Raw genomic sequence first — 18,746 nt, forward strand, 5'->3', positions numbered from 1 at the left:
TTTCCGAGAGATAATATAAACTTTAAACTTGTAAATATAACAACATTATGTATGTTATATTAAATTTTTATATAGAATCAATACGAGTCTTATGTAATAATGTTTATCAAATACGACAATTTTATGTTTTGCGTCAAGTACATTAATTTAAAAGGGATCAAAATAATAACATAAAAGTTGTAAATCTATCAATCCTTGCGCTTTACACTCAGAGAATAAGAATAATAATTATTGTTATACTATTAATTTAACTATTGCTCTTGTTTAATATCTTTAATGAAAATACTATATATTATAATTATGTAGAATTTTATGGTTTTTGTGAGATTATAACAAAAATTGTGGATAATGAAAGTTTAGTATTTTATTAGATAACTTGTTATCTTCAATACATTTGTTAGATGACTGTACATTTGAAGTTACAGTTTTGGCAGCACTGGTAGCAGGTGGTTAATCGTCACAACTGGTCATGCAAGAAACCAGAAATATAAACCTCCTAATTCTAAATGTGTATTTAAATTTTGTCGTTTTTCTGAATGTGAGAATCACACGTTATAAGCAATGCGGATGTGGAGGACGTCAGTTGTCACTGCGTCGGATCGTTTATTTCCCGGTCTGGCGTACTACGATCGAAAAAAAGAATTTCATGACATAGGTATACATCTTGCGTTCTATATCGTATCGTTATAGGTAGCAGTTGTTGCCATGAGAAACGGAAATAGTAAATATTTACGCTGTCTTAATTGATCTATTGTTACCGCTCACATTAATATTATGAATCGATTAATGATTAATGTATCAATAAGATTTTTTGAACATTAATTGATTCAAGGCAACAATAATATTAAAAATTAATGAATTGTTTTTATTATAAAACTAATTATAGAATTTTATATTTTAAATTATTAAATTTTAAGTAATGGAGTATTATATAATATAGACCGCAGTATTATATATATATATATATATATATATATATAGACCGCATATAGCGTTTCTAAAAATGTATTTAGTTTGAACTTTTATGGTCTCGATTATATTTTATAATAATGTTTAATTTATTTAGATTTTGTATATTTATAATTTTTTATACCTATAATATATCTTTGGCTCACTATTTGCTTTCTACAGGAAATCAAATACAGTCCAACCTGCCACTCCAAATGGCATTGTATTTTAATGTGTGGGTGTATCCTGTATGGTTTTTTGTGATACTTGTCAATTTAGATGCAAAAGTAAATATATAACAAAATATAGTGAAATTAAAAAAATCTATAAGTAGAATAGAAGACGGATAGATATTCTTTCATATTTTACAGTACTCTTACTTGACAGACGTATACAAATTTATAACTGTCGCTGTATTTATTGTTATATCAATATTGGAAGGTATACGGCTGTACTTGGGATATCTTGGAAATTTAGCAGAGAAGGTAATTTACATCTCAATAAGGTAGATAAATTGGACAAATGTTAGAATTGAAGAGTCTTTTTGTCTTTATATATAGATTCCAGAACTGGCAAGCTTTTGGCTGATATCCACTCTCATACATTTTCCATTAGAGATGTTCCTTCTTTTCGATAGCAAAACCAGACCTCATATTAGCGAAACAATTACTAACAGTATCATGGCGTTTTTACTAATTACAGAAATTATAACGTCTACTGTAGCTTTAAAGAAATCGGCAGACCATCATGCTAAAAGATTTTACGTCGCACAATTATATGGGATTGATGATAGTAGACATTAATATATATTACTTTATTTCGAAATTTTACTATATTATTATAACATTATTATAACAATATTATTGCATTATTGATATGCTAAGATTTAATGTAACATGAATATGTTACATTTTAATAAAAATTAACTTTTGTACTTCAATTGGAAGCTATAAAAATGTAATATATAAGAAATCACTTTTTATAAGCGTATAATAAATATGCGTATAATAAAATTTCTCTTAGCTTCGTTACCATCTTTCTTTTGTATAAATTTTACTTATTTATCTTCTCCGGCAGTATCTTTTCTATAACGAAGATATATTGAACTCTAGTATACTTTATATCATACTACGGTGGTCGCTTCTAGACCATGAGCGTGATAAAACGTTTTTAAAGCTATTACATTTTTCCTTAAGTTTATTAAGGATATCTCCATGTTACTTAAAGTAACATCTTCTTTCCCTGGGTTTCCATCCGCTAACGACAGTAGGAGCTGCGAACGAGAAGGCGTCATACGCGACAGGAGCTGCAACAAAATCAAATACACTGGTGTTACAATTTTTAACAAGTTACATTTTAACATATATAGACATACAGAAAAATATAATTACATTGAACAATTGTTGTGCCATCCAGCCATGATATGGCTCTAAAGTTTCCTTGTACGCTTCTCTCAAGAATGCGACCAAATCTTCTGTTGCTTCTCCTGCTTTATTAGCCTCTATGATTCTTTCGAAGAATAGTAATATCAGATGTAAGGTCCTACAATATGTAACAGCCACTAAATAAAAGTTTTATATACAAGCATGTATTCGAAAGAACTTGGGGATACATTTATTAATAACTAAATAGCGATTAACGTGTATAGCATAGGGTAAATAAATAAATATTGACATTTTCAGTCATTGGACAGAATTTCATTCCTAATAATAATTTTTGTGAGTTTTGTACATTTCTTATAATGCATGCACTGATTACTACATATTTGGCTTTGAAATGTTATATGCTAAAATATAATCTCACATTAAATTGATATTACTGATATGAGAATCTGTGAAAAATTTGTTACAAAGAATAAAACTCACAAAAAGTATTATTAGGCAAAACATTTCGCCCGAAGACTGAAAACGTCGACGCATACATTTGTAAATGCATATTCAATACCTTCTTAACCACATTAAGGCATCGACCGCGATGAGATTACTTTCAGTAGATTTTTCGAGCAAGATCATGTCTTGTAGAGTCGAGTTGGCCGTTTTATCCATAGAATACCTGGTCGTGAGCTTCTGCAATTGAAAAATACACATGCCAATTCAAGATCCACGGAGAACTGCGTGCCAGCACCGTCCTGGTGAAAATTGTTTAACTTACATCGATGTTGCCTTGCATGTCGTATCGCACGGGCGCAAACAATTTGCCAAATTTATCTGAAACACAGATTTGTTCCTGTCGCGCGTCATGTTGTATTTAAAGTGAGATTCGCGTGTGATCGCTCGGCGATTCCGGTTCCGCGGGCAACATTTGAGGTTAAAAGGGTCGAGAATGGGGTACGCACCGATTGTCCGCACGATATCGCGGGAGGCCAGCAAAAATTTCTCGGTGTTTATCTTGTCGTCGATTATTTCGGGAAATTGCACTCCGACATCGGATCCTGTCACTGCACAAGCGTCTCCTTGAACGCTCGAATCGGAGGCTGACATGTTCTAGGTTATATCTCAGATCAATTGTACTTGCATGCACGCGTCATACTTCGAAGTAACGAAATACACGGTTACGTTGTTGTTCACGTTTTACGTGCAATTTTTTGTGACAGTTACGACGTACTTGAGAAAAAAAGTCCGATATCGGCTATCACTATCACCGTCGCTATGCATTTACCAGCATTTAAGCGATAAGAATTTTTTTCAGTACGTTACACGTTACAGTTTTGCAACACAAATTTATGTAGTTTGTACAGTCAGGCTACAAATAAAAAATATATTATTTGTATTTTATATGTTTAACTTATAATATATACTTTTTATTTTATACTAAAATTTTTATTCATAACAAAATTATATAGTAATTTTGATACATTTTTGAAATAACATCACTGAAAAGTTTTCTTCAAGGTTTCTTTAAATTTCCAAAACATTTTAATTTCATGAATCGCATTATAGTTATAATTATTATATCTGTATCGAATTTCATATTTAATATACATTGTAAACTGTGATAATCATATACACTGTTTCATATTGACTGTGCAAGCTGTATAAAAACATAAAACAGAAATGGATAAAAAAAGTTTTGTTAGTCATATTTCTAATTAACTTTGTATTTTTAGTTCAATTATTACATAGATTATTTTTATCAGTTTTTCAGGATTTGTGGTACAATATTGTCTCTGTAGTTTTTGGTTCACTAGCCTAACTTATTAAAATAATTTAGGATATATTGTGTACATTATATACGCTTAACCGTTCGAGTGCTGAAGGTGATCGTAAAAATCCGTACGAAAAATACCAAACGGCCACGTTCGCGTTTCTCCCGCTTCATTGTCGGAAAATGCCATAAAGTGTCGTATATGATAAGGAAAAATAAAATTTACTGTATATAAATTTTTTAAATCGTATTTCCAACAAATTGAGAAACAAACACTTTTCGATTAAAACCTGATTCTGAGAATTGCAGTAAAAGCTGAGCGCATTATCAGCTCTTTGGCATTATTCAACAAGAAAAGTGAGGAACATGATCGCGCTGCGTGGCACTCAAACAGTTAATAATATACAGATGCCCTAACAACTTTGCTAGAACTCATGTCAAATTTCGTCTTTTTAAAAATTCTACTTACATAAGTGTGTGTCTAATTGCATACATAAGACTATTCTATATGAAATGTCCGTAACGTATAATTACACAAGCACTTCCTTATAACTAAATGCACTCCTCATTTGTAATATTCATTTGTGCACGTTACGAATGTTATTAATTACATTTCATTAATAGAGGTTGAGACTAGTTCAAGGAACGCTAGAGAGCTATTGTTACAAAATAATATTATAAAGTAGTTCCCTGCATATTCGACAACATGGAAAGAGTTGTACATGAGCAAGATGTGTTATCAAATATTTGACTACACCACATCATACATTGGCTGCGTTCAGTAGAGAAAGCAACTTTGCAACTGTCGTGAGATTTTTAAATATATATTAATTAATTCTTGTCCTTTGTTCTTCATGGATCTAAATGTATAATCATATTAAAGAATTTTACAATAGTTGCAAAGCCGCTTTTTTTTGCTGAACGCAGCCATCATTGTTATATAAAATCCATATCATCTATATGTCAGTTATATAGTATGTGTATAGTGGATACAAGCTTCTATTTGATTTTCAGCTGTACAAAACGTGTGTTTGAAGATATAATTTATAACATAAATACTTATTAATTCCACTGTATAAATGGAATTTTCTAATGGAATAGCGTAATATAGCATCAACATAAAGTTATTAAGTTATTGTGATTCGGAAGGTTTTTCTTCAAATTCCATATGCAAATTGCCTTCATTCTAGCCGAGATCGTATTTATAATTTCAGAAGCAAAGGATATATAATGGCAGTATAATACTTTGATTAATAATTCTAAACGAAAACTGTGATATCACTGCCGTGAGGTATCTGGACGATTTAACTCTATGTTCTCACATTAAATAATTATAGAAACTAGAGATTTATTTTGATATTATTTCTATAGAATTAAAAAAAATTGCATAACTAATAAAAATTAAATTGCAGATATCTTCGTAGATATCATTTTCTAAATTTTTATTCTCACTCAGTTTATTGCGATATATATATAATATATGTCTAAAAATATCTCATTTTATCTATGCGGACTCATTAACAGATATAATTAGCGCGTAAGATATTAATAGAAAATTTATTTCTGTACACATTTAATTAAAATACTTAACAGAGTTTTAAACGAGGAACAAACAAAAAAATATAATCTCTTTGGATAATTTACAATATGTATATCAAGCCAATATTACTTACGAACCGTAACAACCTTTGCTGGACTAGAAAATAAAATTATGCATCATTGTTTCTGTTGACCTTTAAAAGGCAGTAGGAAGAGGATGTTTGAGCACATTCCCGGTGGAGTCTTCGGCAACGAGGGTAAGAGTGGTGAGGCAGTGGGGTGGAGGTGGTGGAACTAAAGCCTCCAAAGGTGGTCGTAAGCCAGGAAATTGGCGGGAACCCACAACCATCCCACCCGACGTCTCTCTAAGTTCTATTACTCGTACTCCGTATCGTGATCTCACCACATTTCTGATAGAAAATAAAATCATATTTATTAAAAACAGTCATGCTGAAACTTATTGAGATTTTGTTACTGATAGGTATATAAACAAAAAGTAATTTAAGAAGAGATTATAGTCGTCATATCATTAATACCGTTCCAAAACAAATGAGCATATCGTCGGTAACAGCCAACTCACCTTTTCCCGTCGTATTCTATCTCGTGATGATGTCTATTGGAAAGATTGTCCGTTTCGCTGTTGAACCAGCGATGATACGCAAGCAACGCTGCGCATGATGGCCCCCAGAATGTTCGATCAGGTTGTGAAGGAGGTTCCAAGGCAATCAGGCTCTTAGAGAGAGATCTATTAAGCTCAGGACTAGCTGGCGCTGAGAGTCTTCCGGGTAACTGTCTCGAAGTAAACGACGCGGGTCTAGATGTTTCCGAGAGCAATCTACCCCTTCGTGGACTCGACAGTACGGGCTCTTGCACAGTTACCGTGACGCTGAGCGGTCGGCTTAGGGCGACGGTCGTATGCTGGGGATCTCTTCTAATAGGATTACGATTGAAATCGATTCCAGCCGCGCCCACGAAAACCCTATCGACGTAATCGAATCCTCGACCCATTATCCCCTCCCGTGTGTGACCGAGATCGAAGGTGTGACCAAGTTCGTGCAGGACGGAGCCTAACGTTGTCGCCAAGCAGCCACCGTGCGTGCCGCGATAATTACTGTCGTCCATCAGCTGCTCGGTGTCGATGACAGTGGTGTCCAAGAATCTCGGTAATACCTGAAGTAAATTATGCAACTTTACTTTCTAAATACTCTCTTCGGTATAGCGTCTCATATGAAATAAAAAGCAGACCTATTTTGTCGCATCGAATTAGTCAATGATCAATGTCAACCAACCTGAGCCATACACGTAGGCCAGGTGTGAAGACACGCCGAGCCGAAGAGCGCTAGGCCACCCCCGCCGAGGGCCGCGTGACCTTGCGTTCTCGCCAAGGTGTCCTCGTGCGTGCGAGGGCTGGGCGCGCCGCGATATCGCGTGCAGGACAAAAACGCCAGGTATTTGCGATCTTTGGACGCCAAGGGACCGGTCATCAGCTCGCGCGCGATCAACTCCCACAGCTCTCGTTGCTTCATCGCACGTGCCTGGTCCACGTGAAGCATGCTGTGCATCACCAGGCATTCCGGACCGTCTAGGTCCCTTTCCAGCTGGAAGGTCTTTCTGCCGTAACCGGCTTCGTGAAGCTTTTCGGCCGCCAGGGTCTGCAGAAGCCTGGCACCGAGCCCTATTCTCGTCGCCGCGCTCTCGGGTGATCGATCCTCATTGCGTGGACCCTGAAAATGCACATCAGACCGTGACCCGTGATAACTTCGATACTAAATACGTCGCAAAAGATTGTAATCGTTTCACGAGATTGAGCAATCGAGAGAGAACAATCGTATTATCGCGCTGGAATAACGTAGGCAAGGCTAACACGACGGCACGGTTATTCATGCAACAGAATGGCGATCGATAATTGGAGGAGTGCATGCTACGTTCCCCGAGTAGCTGAATTATGAGTCACGCTCACTTATCTGCATTATGTTTCTGAAGTATCAATCATAGCTAATCGAAGAAATATTTCCTGAATGTGACGGAATCTCAATAATATCGATTAAAATGCGATTATTGAAATTATTTTGCGATTTAAGACTTCGAAGTAGTCATGCAAAATGTAAAAATAATTTCTATCATACTTTGCTTGCGAGATTACTATATAAATATAATTTATTTTTATCTCGCTACCTGAAAATAACCATCGTGACCCGCACAGATGACGTAGACCGGTGTCACCCGTAGCCTGGTGGTTCTCGGTTCGTATATGAGGACTAATCTTCTTTTATGCCCGCCCGCCTCGAGTTCCAATTTGTTCGGACCACGTGCCAGATCCACCAGGACACGGAATTGCCCGGCGATGATCGGCCACTCCGAGGTCACGTTTTTGTGACCCCGTACGGTGATGTAACTGCATAGCCCGGGTGCACGACCCCTTATCAGGGCCAAGCTGTAAGTCAAGGTCTCACCGTCCACCAGGTTGCGTATCGTGATGCCTTCCGGGTTACCATTCGTCGCGAAGGTACGATGACGATGGTGATTGTCCGCCAATGTTGCGTCAGCAAGTACCTTAAATGCACACGCGCAACTATTTTATATTTGTATAAAATTCGGAGAGCTTTGGAAGGATAGATTTGAAAGCTGGTTTAATCATTTCCCGATTAGCTTGATCGATTACATTTAAGAAATGCCAATTGCAAACTTAAAACTCACGCTTTGTTTTTTTTGTCTATTTTCTGCGAATTATTTATGTAAAATACATGTTTTTACAATTGCTAATTGTAGCTAATTCTATAATTCTAGCTAAGAAGATGGCGATTAGTGTGAGACCAGCCCTGGATATTTTCTTGTGCAACAACAATGCGCCGAAGAAACGCAGAGAGAGATGTGAGTTTGTTATTATAATTTTTAAGAAATTTTTATCATTTGTTACACATTATTTCTATTTCTTGAACAAGACTTACTCGTCACAATTTATGATAATTTAAACTAAATGACAAACTTTAAATTATAACTAAATTTAAAAACTTGGCTTTTGGACATGTTTCTGAAACATACACAGCTTTAATCGCAAAAAACAATTTGTTAGTAATATCCTGGGTAAAATTTATCGGCGCCGAATGAAATAGTAATCTTCCGATTAAGTTTCTGGAGGAAATACAACGGTAATAAATAGTACTTTACAAGCATCGAAGTTTTATCGGTTGTAGTAACTTTTCTACCGTAATCATAGACACAAAGGCTTATTATACTAAAGCTTATTATAGTAAACTCATGCGGAGGACAAAGATTTCTATTATTGGATTATACTAGGGGACACGAGATAAAATCACGCGCAACATTGCATTTCAGATAATATTCATACTTACATTTAATTATAATTAAATATAATATATTATTTATATTGTATATACTTATATACAATACATATTTATAATTTCGATGCCACTTTAATTAATATATCGAAATTTTTATAGTCATTAAAAAATGAAAAAAATCATAACTGTGTACAGTTTTCTTAACGTTTTCTGATATAAAATGATACACATTCTTACAAATATGTATGTATGTATATATATATTTCTTTCTGTCGCATGTACACACTCACACAAAATGAACAATAATCTTAAAGTGTGTACAAAAGTATCGTTCAGTTTGCAACTTGTTTTGTAAGAAAGCTTAAAAGCTTTGTCGTGGCTCAATAAGCTAAGGCACAGTAAATTGCACTACTTCGTTTCACGTCGTATTCCAAACTCTTTCGAAAGCGGCAGCTTAATCTCCCACCAGTAAAGAAAAACAGATCGATACGCCAATTCTCGAGCGGTCATCCCACAAATAGCTATAATACTCGAATACGAAATGCACGGGGTTTAATTTCCTGGTTTTAATTACTACGAAGGAAGATGTCTATGCAGGCACGAGAGCCATGCGATCTATATATTTCACTAAATGATCAATATGTACGCGTCAACGATCAATATGTAAGCGGATGCATATTAATGATCGTTAGACCGGATACATCGCACAGTTACGCTTTCAAAATTACGAATGTTTAGAGCGCGATTTCACTTGGAACTTTGCGTTTCTCACTCTTTTTCCCCATCTAAGTCGAAAATAATTAAATAACTATAAAAAGGGCGAATCAACTATCATAATATAATATATTTTTATTTCATCATAATATGCTCTCGTGCGTAAGAAAAAATATTAGTTTTACATGTCCATTTCTTTTTTTTTGAGAAGACAAGTATCTATTATCAGATTACTATTATCTAGTATTATTATCAGATTTTTTATATCGCTGAATTCAAAGTAGAATATATAAATTTAAAACGGAATAGAAAGAATAAAACATTTTCAAATTCTAATGAAATTGTGTATTACGAGATTTTTTTAAATCGTTGAATATAAAAACGATTCTTTATGTCAAATCATAAAAATTCAAAGTAGCAGATTTAACGTAAGCGAATGTAAAGAATAAAATTCTAATAAATCTCCAAATTCTAATAAAAGTTGGAGATGTGTTTTTAGGATTGCAAAATATAGATTCAATTTACAAAACAAAGAAACGATTCTCGAGTAATCGTCGCTCGAAGATACGCGCAAAAATCTTTCATAATTAGTCCATAAACTTTGGATGTTGCTACGCAAATAAACTTTCTGAATTTTATGATAGTAATTATTATAATTATAGTATTTACTAAAACTTTTGGTAATTTCCTTTAGAATGAATTCTATTTGATAACTCAATATGTATCAGGAATATGACTTTTAAACATATGTTCTTCTGAGCGTAAAAGAGTCAAATGCAAAAATTATGATGCCTTTGCAATGTTGGTTGTTTTATAATGACTTGTTAGAAAGACTCGTTCTTCCGTGACATTTCGATTAGCTTTCAGATTGGATGCGACGCAATTATAGCGACTAGGGGCCGGTCTCACTAACGCTGATCAAGTTGATCGATCGATTAAATTTAAAAGTTGCCAACTGTTGAACGAAAAATTTATCATCTCTAATTTCTTTTATATATATATATATATATATATATATATATCATCTAGAATTTCTTATTATCCTAATTTCTTATCATCTCTAATTTATTATTATATCCATACTTTTTTTTTTATCATGAATAGATTAAGAATTGAGATAGATTTTAAAATCTTGCCGTTGGCAATTCAGATGACAAAATTAATTGGCAGATTACGTTAATCGGAATTAGTGAGATCGATCCTTAGGTGGATGAGAATTAATATTGACGCGGAAAACTTTTTTAAAGCATTATGTAATGCGCTGAAAATTAGATTTCAGTCGCAGTATGTACAAGGTTGTCCAACACACACATTTACGTGCAGCATATAAATGATTCAGAACGATGAAAAAAAAAAAAAAAATCGGAAATGCAACCGACGTTATAACTTTAAGAAGCCGTGCGCAAGTGGCTTTCCCGTCACGTGCTGCGATCACGCGGTGAAATTTCGTAACCGTGAGACTAACCGCGCACTAACTCCCGGACCGATGTCCCCCGTTCTTCCTGTCATTAGAGAGCGTCGCATTAAGTGCCGCGGGGGCGGAAGCTGCATTTTTACATCACGCCTTCTCTATATCGCTCTCCACCGCGATTTAACTCCTCCTCCCCTCCCCCCCCCCTCTCTCCCGGTCATCAGCATCCTTTTCCTCCGTTTGACTTGTAAGCGTCGTAAGCGATTTCCGTTACACGCGGCTGCACGCGGGCTGACCAGTCGCAAGTAAAACAGATGACAGGCAGCAGACAACACGCCGCCGCAGCTGCGGGCAGCTGCGGGCGGTCTGCGCCGCACGTCTTCTGTCGCAGTCACGCAACTGACGCAACCTCTTTCAACGAACGATACACGCGCGTGCGAGCGATATTCTGCGACATACGATGCATCGTGCGCGAGATGTGAGTCATGTGAGAGACGCTCGCTCGGGCTCCCCATTTTTCTTACAAACTATCCTATTGCTCGCGCGGAGGCTCGACTTTCCGGTCGGGCCAACAACCCAAACCCCCTCTCCCCTCCTCACCCTCCTCTCCCCCCCCCGGAGAGCCTCTAAAACGCCGGCCGTTTTTGTACAATACGATAACAATGTAACGCGACACTCAATGGATTACCGCTCGACTTACCATTTCGCTGGTGGCAAAACGAGATGGGATGAACGATGAAGCCGCGCCGACGGAGTCGTGACCGTCCTCAGCCGGCTCCGAACATGCGGAGATAGAGACTGTGGCGCCCGGGCGAGTGGCGGGTTGCCGTACTATACGGCGCCGCCGCGCCGCAACGGTACATGCGGATGCCCGCAACCCCCGCAACCCCGTGTCCTCGTCGGTCTTCGCCAGTCGTCGCTTTGCGTCTTTGGGGGTCTCCCTTCCACTCTCTTACTTTTTCTTCTCTCTCTCTCTCTCTCTCTCTAATCCTATCTATCTCTCTCTTTCCCCCGAATGCCGCCGGGTGGTCTCTTCCCTCAGCCGACAATTTCGCGGAACTGTCCTTCCACCCCCATCCGCGCTGGCATACTGCGTCACCGCGACGCGATACTACATATACATACCGTGTGTGCGCGACTGCAAAATGCGCCGCGACACGAGCCGCGAACTAGGCTGCGAAAGATGCACTGCCGACTCCGCGCTTCTTTTTTTTTTGTTTACTACGAAAACAAACAAACAACCGAGCCCTTATTCGGCAGTTTTACGATCAAATATCTGCCTCGTTGATCTGTTGTTGTTTTTTCAATTCTCTAATATCAAAGCGCGGTCTCGCGATTTCCCTGACGCCCACTTTGCCGATCAGATTCGCGTCAGATCCGATAGAAATCTGTTTGTTTTATTCTTTATTTAATCCTAGAATAATCACCTGAGGACGAGGCGCGAAATTTTTTATATCTCAGCAGTAACAAAATGAATTTAGTCACAGTAGTTTTCTTTTCTGATTGAAAATCTATATTTTATTTCCTTTTTTTTTTTAAATATACATTATAAATAATACTTTATACATAATAATCTCAAATACTAATTATAGAACAATCAATAATACACAATATGTAGTTAATAATAGTGTAATAATATAATGACTTTTAATTAGAGTATAAAAAACACTGGGTCATTATTTACGCAAAAAGAAACTATAGGTGACTATTCCTAAGTTAGAGCAGAACTCTATTTATAATTTTATATGTCGAACATTTTTATTGCATTCTAATAATATTTTATACATGCGTATATTTTAGTATTTTACATTATATTTAAAATATTTTTTGTGTCGCACGACACGATAAATTTATACGAATAGAATTCCGTTCCGAATTTTTACGCGAATTGTAAGTTTAAAAGTTGTCTTTGTTTTATATTTTCTGAATTACAGTTATAGTTTTTTCCTCGGATCCTTTCACCCTAATCTGAAATACGTGTTCCGCGAACCAGAAAGGCTCGCTCATCTTTCATTCTAGGAAGAACATGCCAACGAGAGGCTACGAATCTCCCCCAAGATATATCGCAGCTTACGATTTACAGAAACTGGCGGAAGTGCTTTTATTTTTCAAAGCTGACGGCGAGTCGCATATCGATCGCCACTTTTATAAATGGCACGGATGCATACGCGAGAGAAAGAGAGAGAAAGAGAGAGAGAGAGAGAGAGAGAAAGTATCGTTTCTCTATCACAATGAAAATTTTCGCGCGTTCAAATTACCTTTGACTACAATTTACGATATCGCGCGCGAACCGAAGATAGCGCGTTTACGACGATAAATAGGACGTACGTACAGTATTTCCGGTCGCACAAGGTTATTCCCGCGCGGCCCGAAGATTGAACGTCTACCAATTTCCGTCCAGCAGGGAATTGATTCGTGTCGGAGCGTTTTTCATCAGGACTTTCGCGCTTCCCGCCCTTGTATGACCTGTCGTCTATCTATCGTTCGTTGATAAAATGCCCGATAAATTTCCAGTGAAAATTTACAAAACTTGCTCATGGCGTTTAATTTTATTATTAAAATTTTTGTTACATTAAAATAATTCTTTGGTTATTGTTTATATGTATATTAATATAATGTAGATTTAACATTAAGATGTTTTAACATTAAATTTTGCTCTTTTCACATATTTATAATTATAGATAATATATAGATAAGTTTTGACATTTTTACAAGTTAATTAATATTTAAATGTAATAATGAAGATTACCAACATACGAATGATTTTAAAATTATCAAAGGACTTATGTGTTTATATGAGATTGCTATACATTTGTTTACAAGATTATTCCAACGTCCTTAATTTAACAGTTGACGAACCAACCCAAATGCAATTAATCAACTTCCTCCTTTAATGATTAAGTTTGTACATCAATATATATGCGTTATGCTAACATTTCTGACGTGCTTTCAAACCCCCGCGGAGTTTAGCGCTAATTTCATTCGTTAGCGGTTTGCGTCGCTTCCAACTGGATTAATTAATGGAGTAATGAGTCTTCAGGGAGTAATAAGCGCAAGTATCATTCAACGAGCAGAATTAGAGCGTAGAATCCAGCTCATTTGTCGTCTCACTTCAGTCTTTATTTCTCGGCGCGGCCGACAGGATCGATAGGCATTATATATGCCTTTAATATATACTTAGGCGAGTACTCGCGTACTCACCAACCCGCCAGTCTCGCCCGAAAGGGTTAAACTCTTCGCGGACTTCCGACAGCAATTCGATTTAGATCGTTGAACTTTAAAGAAGAATTTCTGCCCGCCGTGCTGTCAGCGCTTCGCATGCGTGGCGTTCAGATATATTCGAGATAGTTCACGCAAACCAGAACGTTGGCGATGTAATCAAGCAGCCGAATGCGGTTAAGAGATCGCGTGCACTTTAAAGTCGCCCCGAACAAATCAAAGGGAAATTTCGAAATTCTGCAAGGCAGGAATGCGTATTATTTGCATAATCTATTCAACAATTCGACTCAACGAGCAGGTGCTACCTCGCGGGATATCGAGAGACGGTAATCGTCAAGAGGTGAACGAAACACGAGAAATCGTATAACAGAGCCTCTCTCCGTTTTCTCCACGTGTCCGCGCATTTCTGACGATTGTGCAAATTCTTCAGTGTATAATCGTGATTGCGATTGTATAAAGTTATCTTTTCTCCCGATTATAAAAATGTCGACATCTTTCCTTGTTTTTCGAACTTCCGAATCTACTAAAGCGTATTTAAATAGACATTTGTGACGCATATCTGCAATTTATAACAATGCAGATGCGTAGCAATGTGCAATATAGTAATTTTTCTTAAGCACTTGCAGATTGAGATGCGTTTTTACTTTAACCAAAGTTCGACATTAATCAAGATGCATTCTTAATGGCAGCATCGACTTTCTGCATTGAAAGGTGTCCTAAAAATTGAGTCAAAAATTTAAAAGTTGATGATATACTGAGAAAAAAATAGTTGGAATTAACATGATTCAGCTATTTATAATCATTTTCGGTGCCAACTTATGCCAATAAATATTTATAGTTATTTTAACCGTGTGCAAATTATAGCTGCTTTAACTGCATTACGATCATCACAGCTATGCAATCATGCAACTATGTGAAAGTGATTGTTTCATTATTTTTTTTTACATTTTTTAATTATTATTATCACGTAAATAGTAAGCAAATGTTAAGAAAATAGTTATATTTAGTATAATTACGATTGTATTTATTACATAAAAATGTTGATCTTATTTACTATTCATATCTTGATTATTATTACTAACATTATAGCAGTTATAATAACTATAAAAATAGAACTCCTAATGATAATTATTTTACTGTGCATTTATAGTCAAAAGTATCAAACACTTTCCTCTCATTGTCAGTATCTATTCAAACGTGATATAGTATATCTTATACAATTAGACAATTACAAAGTTTTAGTAATTCTAAGTACTGGCCGTCTGAGTTCGAAGATGCCTCCGAGTCAAGCGTGCCAAGGTCGTACAGCTCGTTCAGAGTATGCGGCAGGTGCCACATGGCACGATCTGCACGCATTTCCATCCGCTCGTCGACGTGATTACGAGGAGAGACGACGCAGGGCGGCTCCGAGGTCGGCTCAGAATAAATCTGATAATTTTTACGTTACGTTATACCATTCAATCGTTGACGTAACGTTGTGCAATAAATCCATATCCGTATTCGCAACTTTGGTTTGAAAAATCAACGAAGGATTCCTTTCTTCTTTCTTAGAATTTACGATGTGGTCTTCGTTTCTAAACCTATATGAAAGATTAATTTAATTCGGCTTTTTTAATTTATATTTGTAACGCAATTAATTATTTATTTTAATCGTATGGTGTTACGTCAATCAAAACGCAAAGTTTTACGAATAGCTGCTTTAGCAAAATATCTTGCGAGAGTGCCCTTAAATTGGAACACGCACTGAGAAAAATGGCAACACATATAAGATTAAATATTTAAAGATTATAATTAAGTTATAATATTCTAATAAAAGAAGCATTCGAGATTTATAATTATAAGTTTTGTGTACGTGTCCGGATACGGAAACATGTCTGATTACTGACATTATTTCATTTTCATTCTTCAAAGTTTAACCTACTTTATTTATTTCAATATTTTTTAATACAGCGTTTTTAACCTTTAAACCACTATGTCGGTCTCACAAACCGCTATTGAAACGTTTCTTGTCAACAATTTTCTTATTTGTCACCATTTAACTATATTTTATTTCTATCGTATACAAGATTTTTTTATTAATCCTCACATTTAAACATAGTTTTCTTTTCCCCCATCAACAAATATTCAGAAAACATACATTTTTATTATAATTAAATTATAAAATTAGCGGAAATATAAAGCGGCGTCTACAATAGGCAGTAGCAGTAATAGATTAAGGAGTAACATATTGGAGTAAGCTGGTTTTTCGGTGAGGAGACTTTAATCCTACAGTTTACTCCTAACGCTTACTCTTTAATCCATTATTACTACTGCCTATTGCAGACCACCCCGATTGATTGGTGCGCGAGCCACGGAGGCGAACGAGTGATTCTACGTTCTGGAATCTTCGCGACCTTTTAGTATTTCTCTGCTTCCGCATTAGTATTCACTCATCACATTTTAGTATTGCATCATTCGACTGAAGAATTCCGGGCGTATTAACACCCCGTATAGACTTATAGAGGGTAGGCCCCATAAGAAAAGAAGAAGAAAAAGAAATAGACGCCGCGGTCTGTTAGATATTGTGGTTAGTGTGATTTTTTTGGACGTGGTGGTTTAAAGGTTAATAGAATTTCAGGTAAAACTGTCGTTATTTCCGTGTAAAAATTTTGAAAAGTTTCTTCGGGACATACTGCGGACAAAGGAAGCAGGTCATTTCTAAACTTATAGACGATAACCCTATGATATTAATGACGACCTTCGAATGACCACGCGATTTGAATGATCTTGACAATAGTCAGTCGGCACCCTTAAATCCCTCAAAATCTTATCGCTCCCAACTGTGGCTCTCCTTTCTACTTTCCCCTTCTTGCCTTTGACGTTTCTATGTAAAATTCTTTTGCCTCTTAGATTCTCTCTTCTTGATTCATGTTAACACATTCTGTTCGTTCGAACAGCACGTTACAACTAAATGTAGGCTTGCTACTCTCGTTTCAAAATGCTATATTCTTGTCATGTCTTATCTATTTCTCATAATTACATGCAACACATCTCTTTTCGTATCATTATTTGATTATGTTGCAGATACTGTATGTGTCCCTTGTCTTAATCAACGTTTTCTTCGTAGAATGCAATTAGATAATTCAAAATTTCTGTCTTTATTTCTCTTTTGGTATTAAAAAATATGATCACATTACTCTTTCTCTTTTCAGCGTTCCGGATGGCTAAATTTCAGCATTTCATAATTTATATATATGTGTTGCATGTTTATACTTTCTGGCAAATACAAAAACAGTATAAGTTTCCAAAAAAGATCAACAAGGTTAGGGCGTGAATAAAAGATCATCGCCCTAAGGTACCTTCTAAGGTTCATCGTCCAGTCAGGAATTTAAGAAAAAGACTGACCTTCGGTCATTTCTATATTGCCCTTACTGACCTTTTTTGGAAGCTTTGTTTGCATTTGCCAGAGAGTATAATGCAATACATGTATGTATAAATGATGAAATGCTGATAGAAATTTAACCATCCGGAACGCTGAAAAGAAAGAATAAAGTGTAATCATATTTTCTAATACCAAAAGAGAAATAAAGACAAAAATTTTGAATGACAAAGCATTTCAGGCCTGCTGATTGGCTGTAAGAAAGAAAAGTTGTCGGAACTGTCTATCCTATAGTCAATTAATAGGCTTGAAATATTTGTCGTACGGCATTTGACAAATGAAATGGCATCCGAAGTATGCCTTGAAGAAATCTTTTTGAAGAGAATCTTTGTTATGTATATAGACCGCCCTCTTCCTCAAAGAAAATATTCTTCGCTTATTTGACGATATAGTCTGTCAAAGTCGATTAAGCACTAACGTAGGAAATCAAACTGACCCAAACATAAAATGAATGAAAAAATGAATCTCCATTTCGTTTTTGTTTGTGCCGCTGGTGCTTTCAATTTTTTTTTTCCATGGCTTATATTGTTAGAAAAATCTTGGAATCTCTAGCAAAATAGTCGAACTGTCAAGTTTATAATATCATATTTATGTACCTATTTATTAACATAAAATTAACATTTTATTATAACTTCAGCAGCATTTTCTGTCTAAAAAGAGAAATATTTAATAAATAATAAATTATAATTATTATATGAAAATTCAGAAATGCTTAAACAATTAAATAAACATGTAAAGTTATAAACTACAACACAACTTTTATCTTTTTTATGATTAAGTCCTTATACCTGTATTATATGCGGAATGATTAGAGGAAACATATTATGCAAAAAAATCATACAATTTCATTTTAAAAAGTGGCGGTAATATTTATATGACCTTAAAAAATTGATTTTTTCGAAAACTAATTTGATCAATATTTGGTTTTTATCAATTCAAATATGTACAATATATTTTCAATTTCATATATATAATACTGGTATAATAATATATACAATAATATATAATATAGTTTAAATATACATATGTATAATATATATAAATATAAATA

At 35.5% G+C, this 18,746-nt stretch overlaps 3 protein-coding genes and 1 long non-coding RNA gene across 4 annotated transcripts in view; 2 read left to right on the top strand and 2 right to left on the bottom strand.

Moving 5' to 3' along the window:
• Window positions 1-297: 297 nt before the first annotated feature.
• Window positions 298-1,888, top strand: LOC105453409 (transmembrane protein 17B-like). Its single transcript, XM_011695351.1, has 4 exons — window positions 298-655; window positions 1,132-1,235; window positions 1,320-1,433; window positions 1,509-1,888. Exons 1-4 carry the CDS (start codon window positions 562-564, stop codon window positions 1,749-1,751), a joined length of 555 nt encoding a protein of 184 aa, XP_011693653.1. The 5' UTR covers window positions 298-561; the 3' UTR covers window positions 1,752-1,888.
• A 100-nt stretch (window positions 1,889-1,988) lies between these two features.
• On the bottom strand, window positions 1,989-3,693 carry LOC105453408 (pleckstrin homology domain-containing family A member 8). Its single transcript, XM_011695350.1, has 5 exons — window positions 3,284-3,693; window positions 3,100-3,155; window positions 2,893-3,014; window positions 2,340-2,490; window positions 1,989-2,254 (listed from the first exon to the last, which is right to left on the bottom strand). The coding sequence occupies exons 1-5, from the start codon at window positions 3,426-3,428 to the stop codon at window positions 2,072-2,074; spliced, it is 657 nt and encodes a 218-aa protein (XP_011693652.1). The 5' UTR covers window positions 3,429-3,693; the 3' UTR covers window positions 1,989-2,071.
• The window catches only part of LOC105453407, a 34,976-nt gene continuing 19,221 nt past the window's right edge, over window positions 2,992-18,746 (top strand). Inside the window, exons 1-2 of the long non-coding RNA XR_974865.1 lie at window positions 2,992-3,079; window positions 8,419-8,502. This is a non-coding gene — a long non-coding RNA (uncharacterized LOC105453407). The remainder of the gene's footprint in view (window positions 3,080-8,418; window positions 8,503-18,746) is intronic.
• Window positions 5,522-11,853, bottom strand: LOC105453406 (putative zinc metalloproteinase YIL108W). Its single transcript, XM_011695349.1, has 5 exons — window positions 11,759-11,853; window positions 7,807-8,184; window positions 6,921-7,355; window positions 6,212-6,801; window positions 5,522-6,041 (listed from the first exon to the last, which is right to left on the bottom strand). Exons 1-5 carry the CDS (start codon window positions 11,759-11,761, stop codon window positions 5,828-5,830), a joined length of 1,620 nt encoding a protein of 539 aa, XP_011693651.1. The 5' UTR covers window positions 11,762-11,853; the 3' UTR covers window positions 5,522-5,827.

This window comes from Wasmannia auropunctata, unplaced genomic scaffold (assembly GCF_000956235.1).
Source record: "Wasmannia auropunctata unplaced genomic scaffold, wasmannia.A_1.0 LD336000.1, whole genome shotgun sequence".
In the NCBI taxonomy this organism is placed as follows: domain Eukaryota; kingdom Metazoa; phylum Arthropoda; class Insecta; order Hymenoptera; family Formicidae; genus Wasmannia; species Wasmannia auropunctata.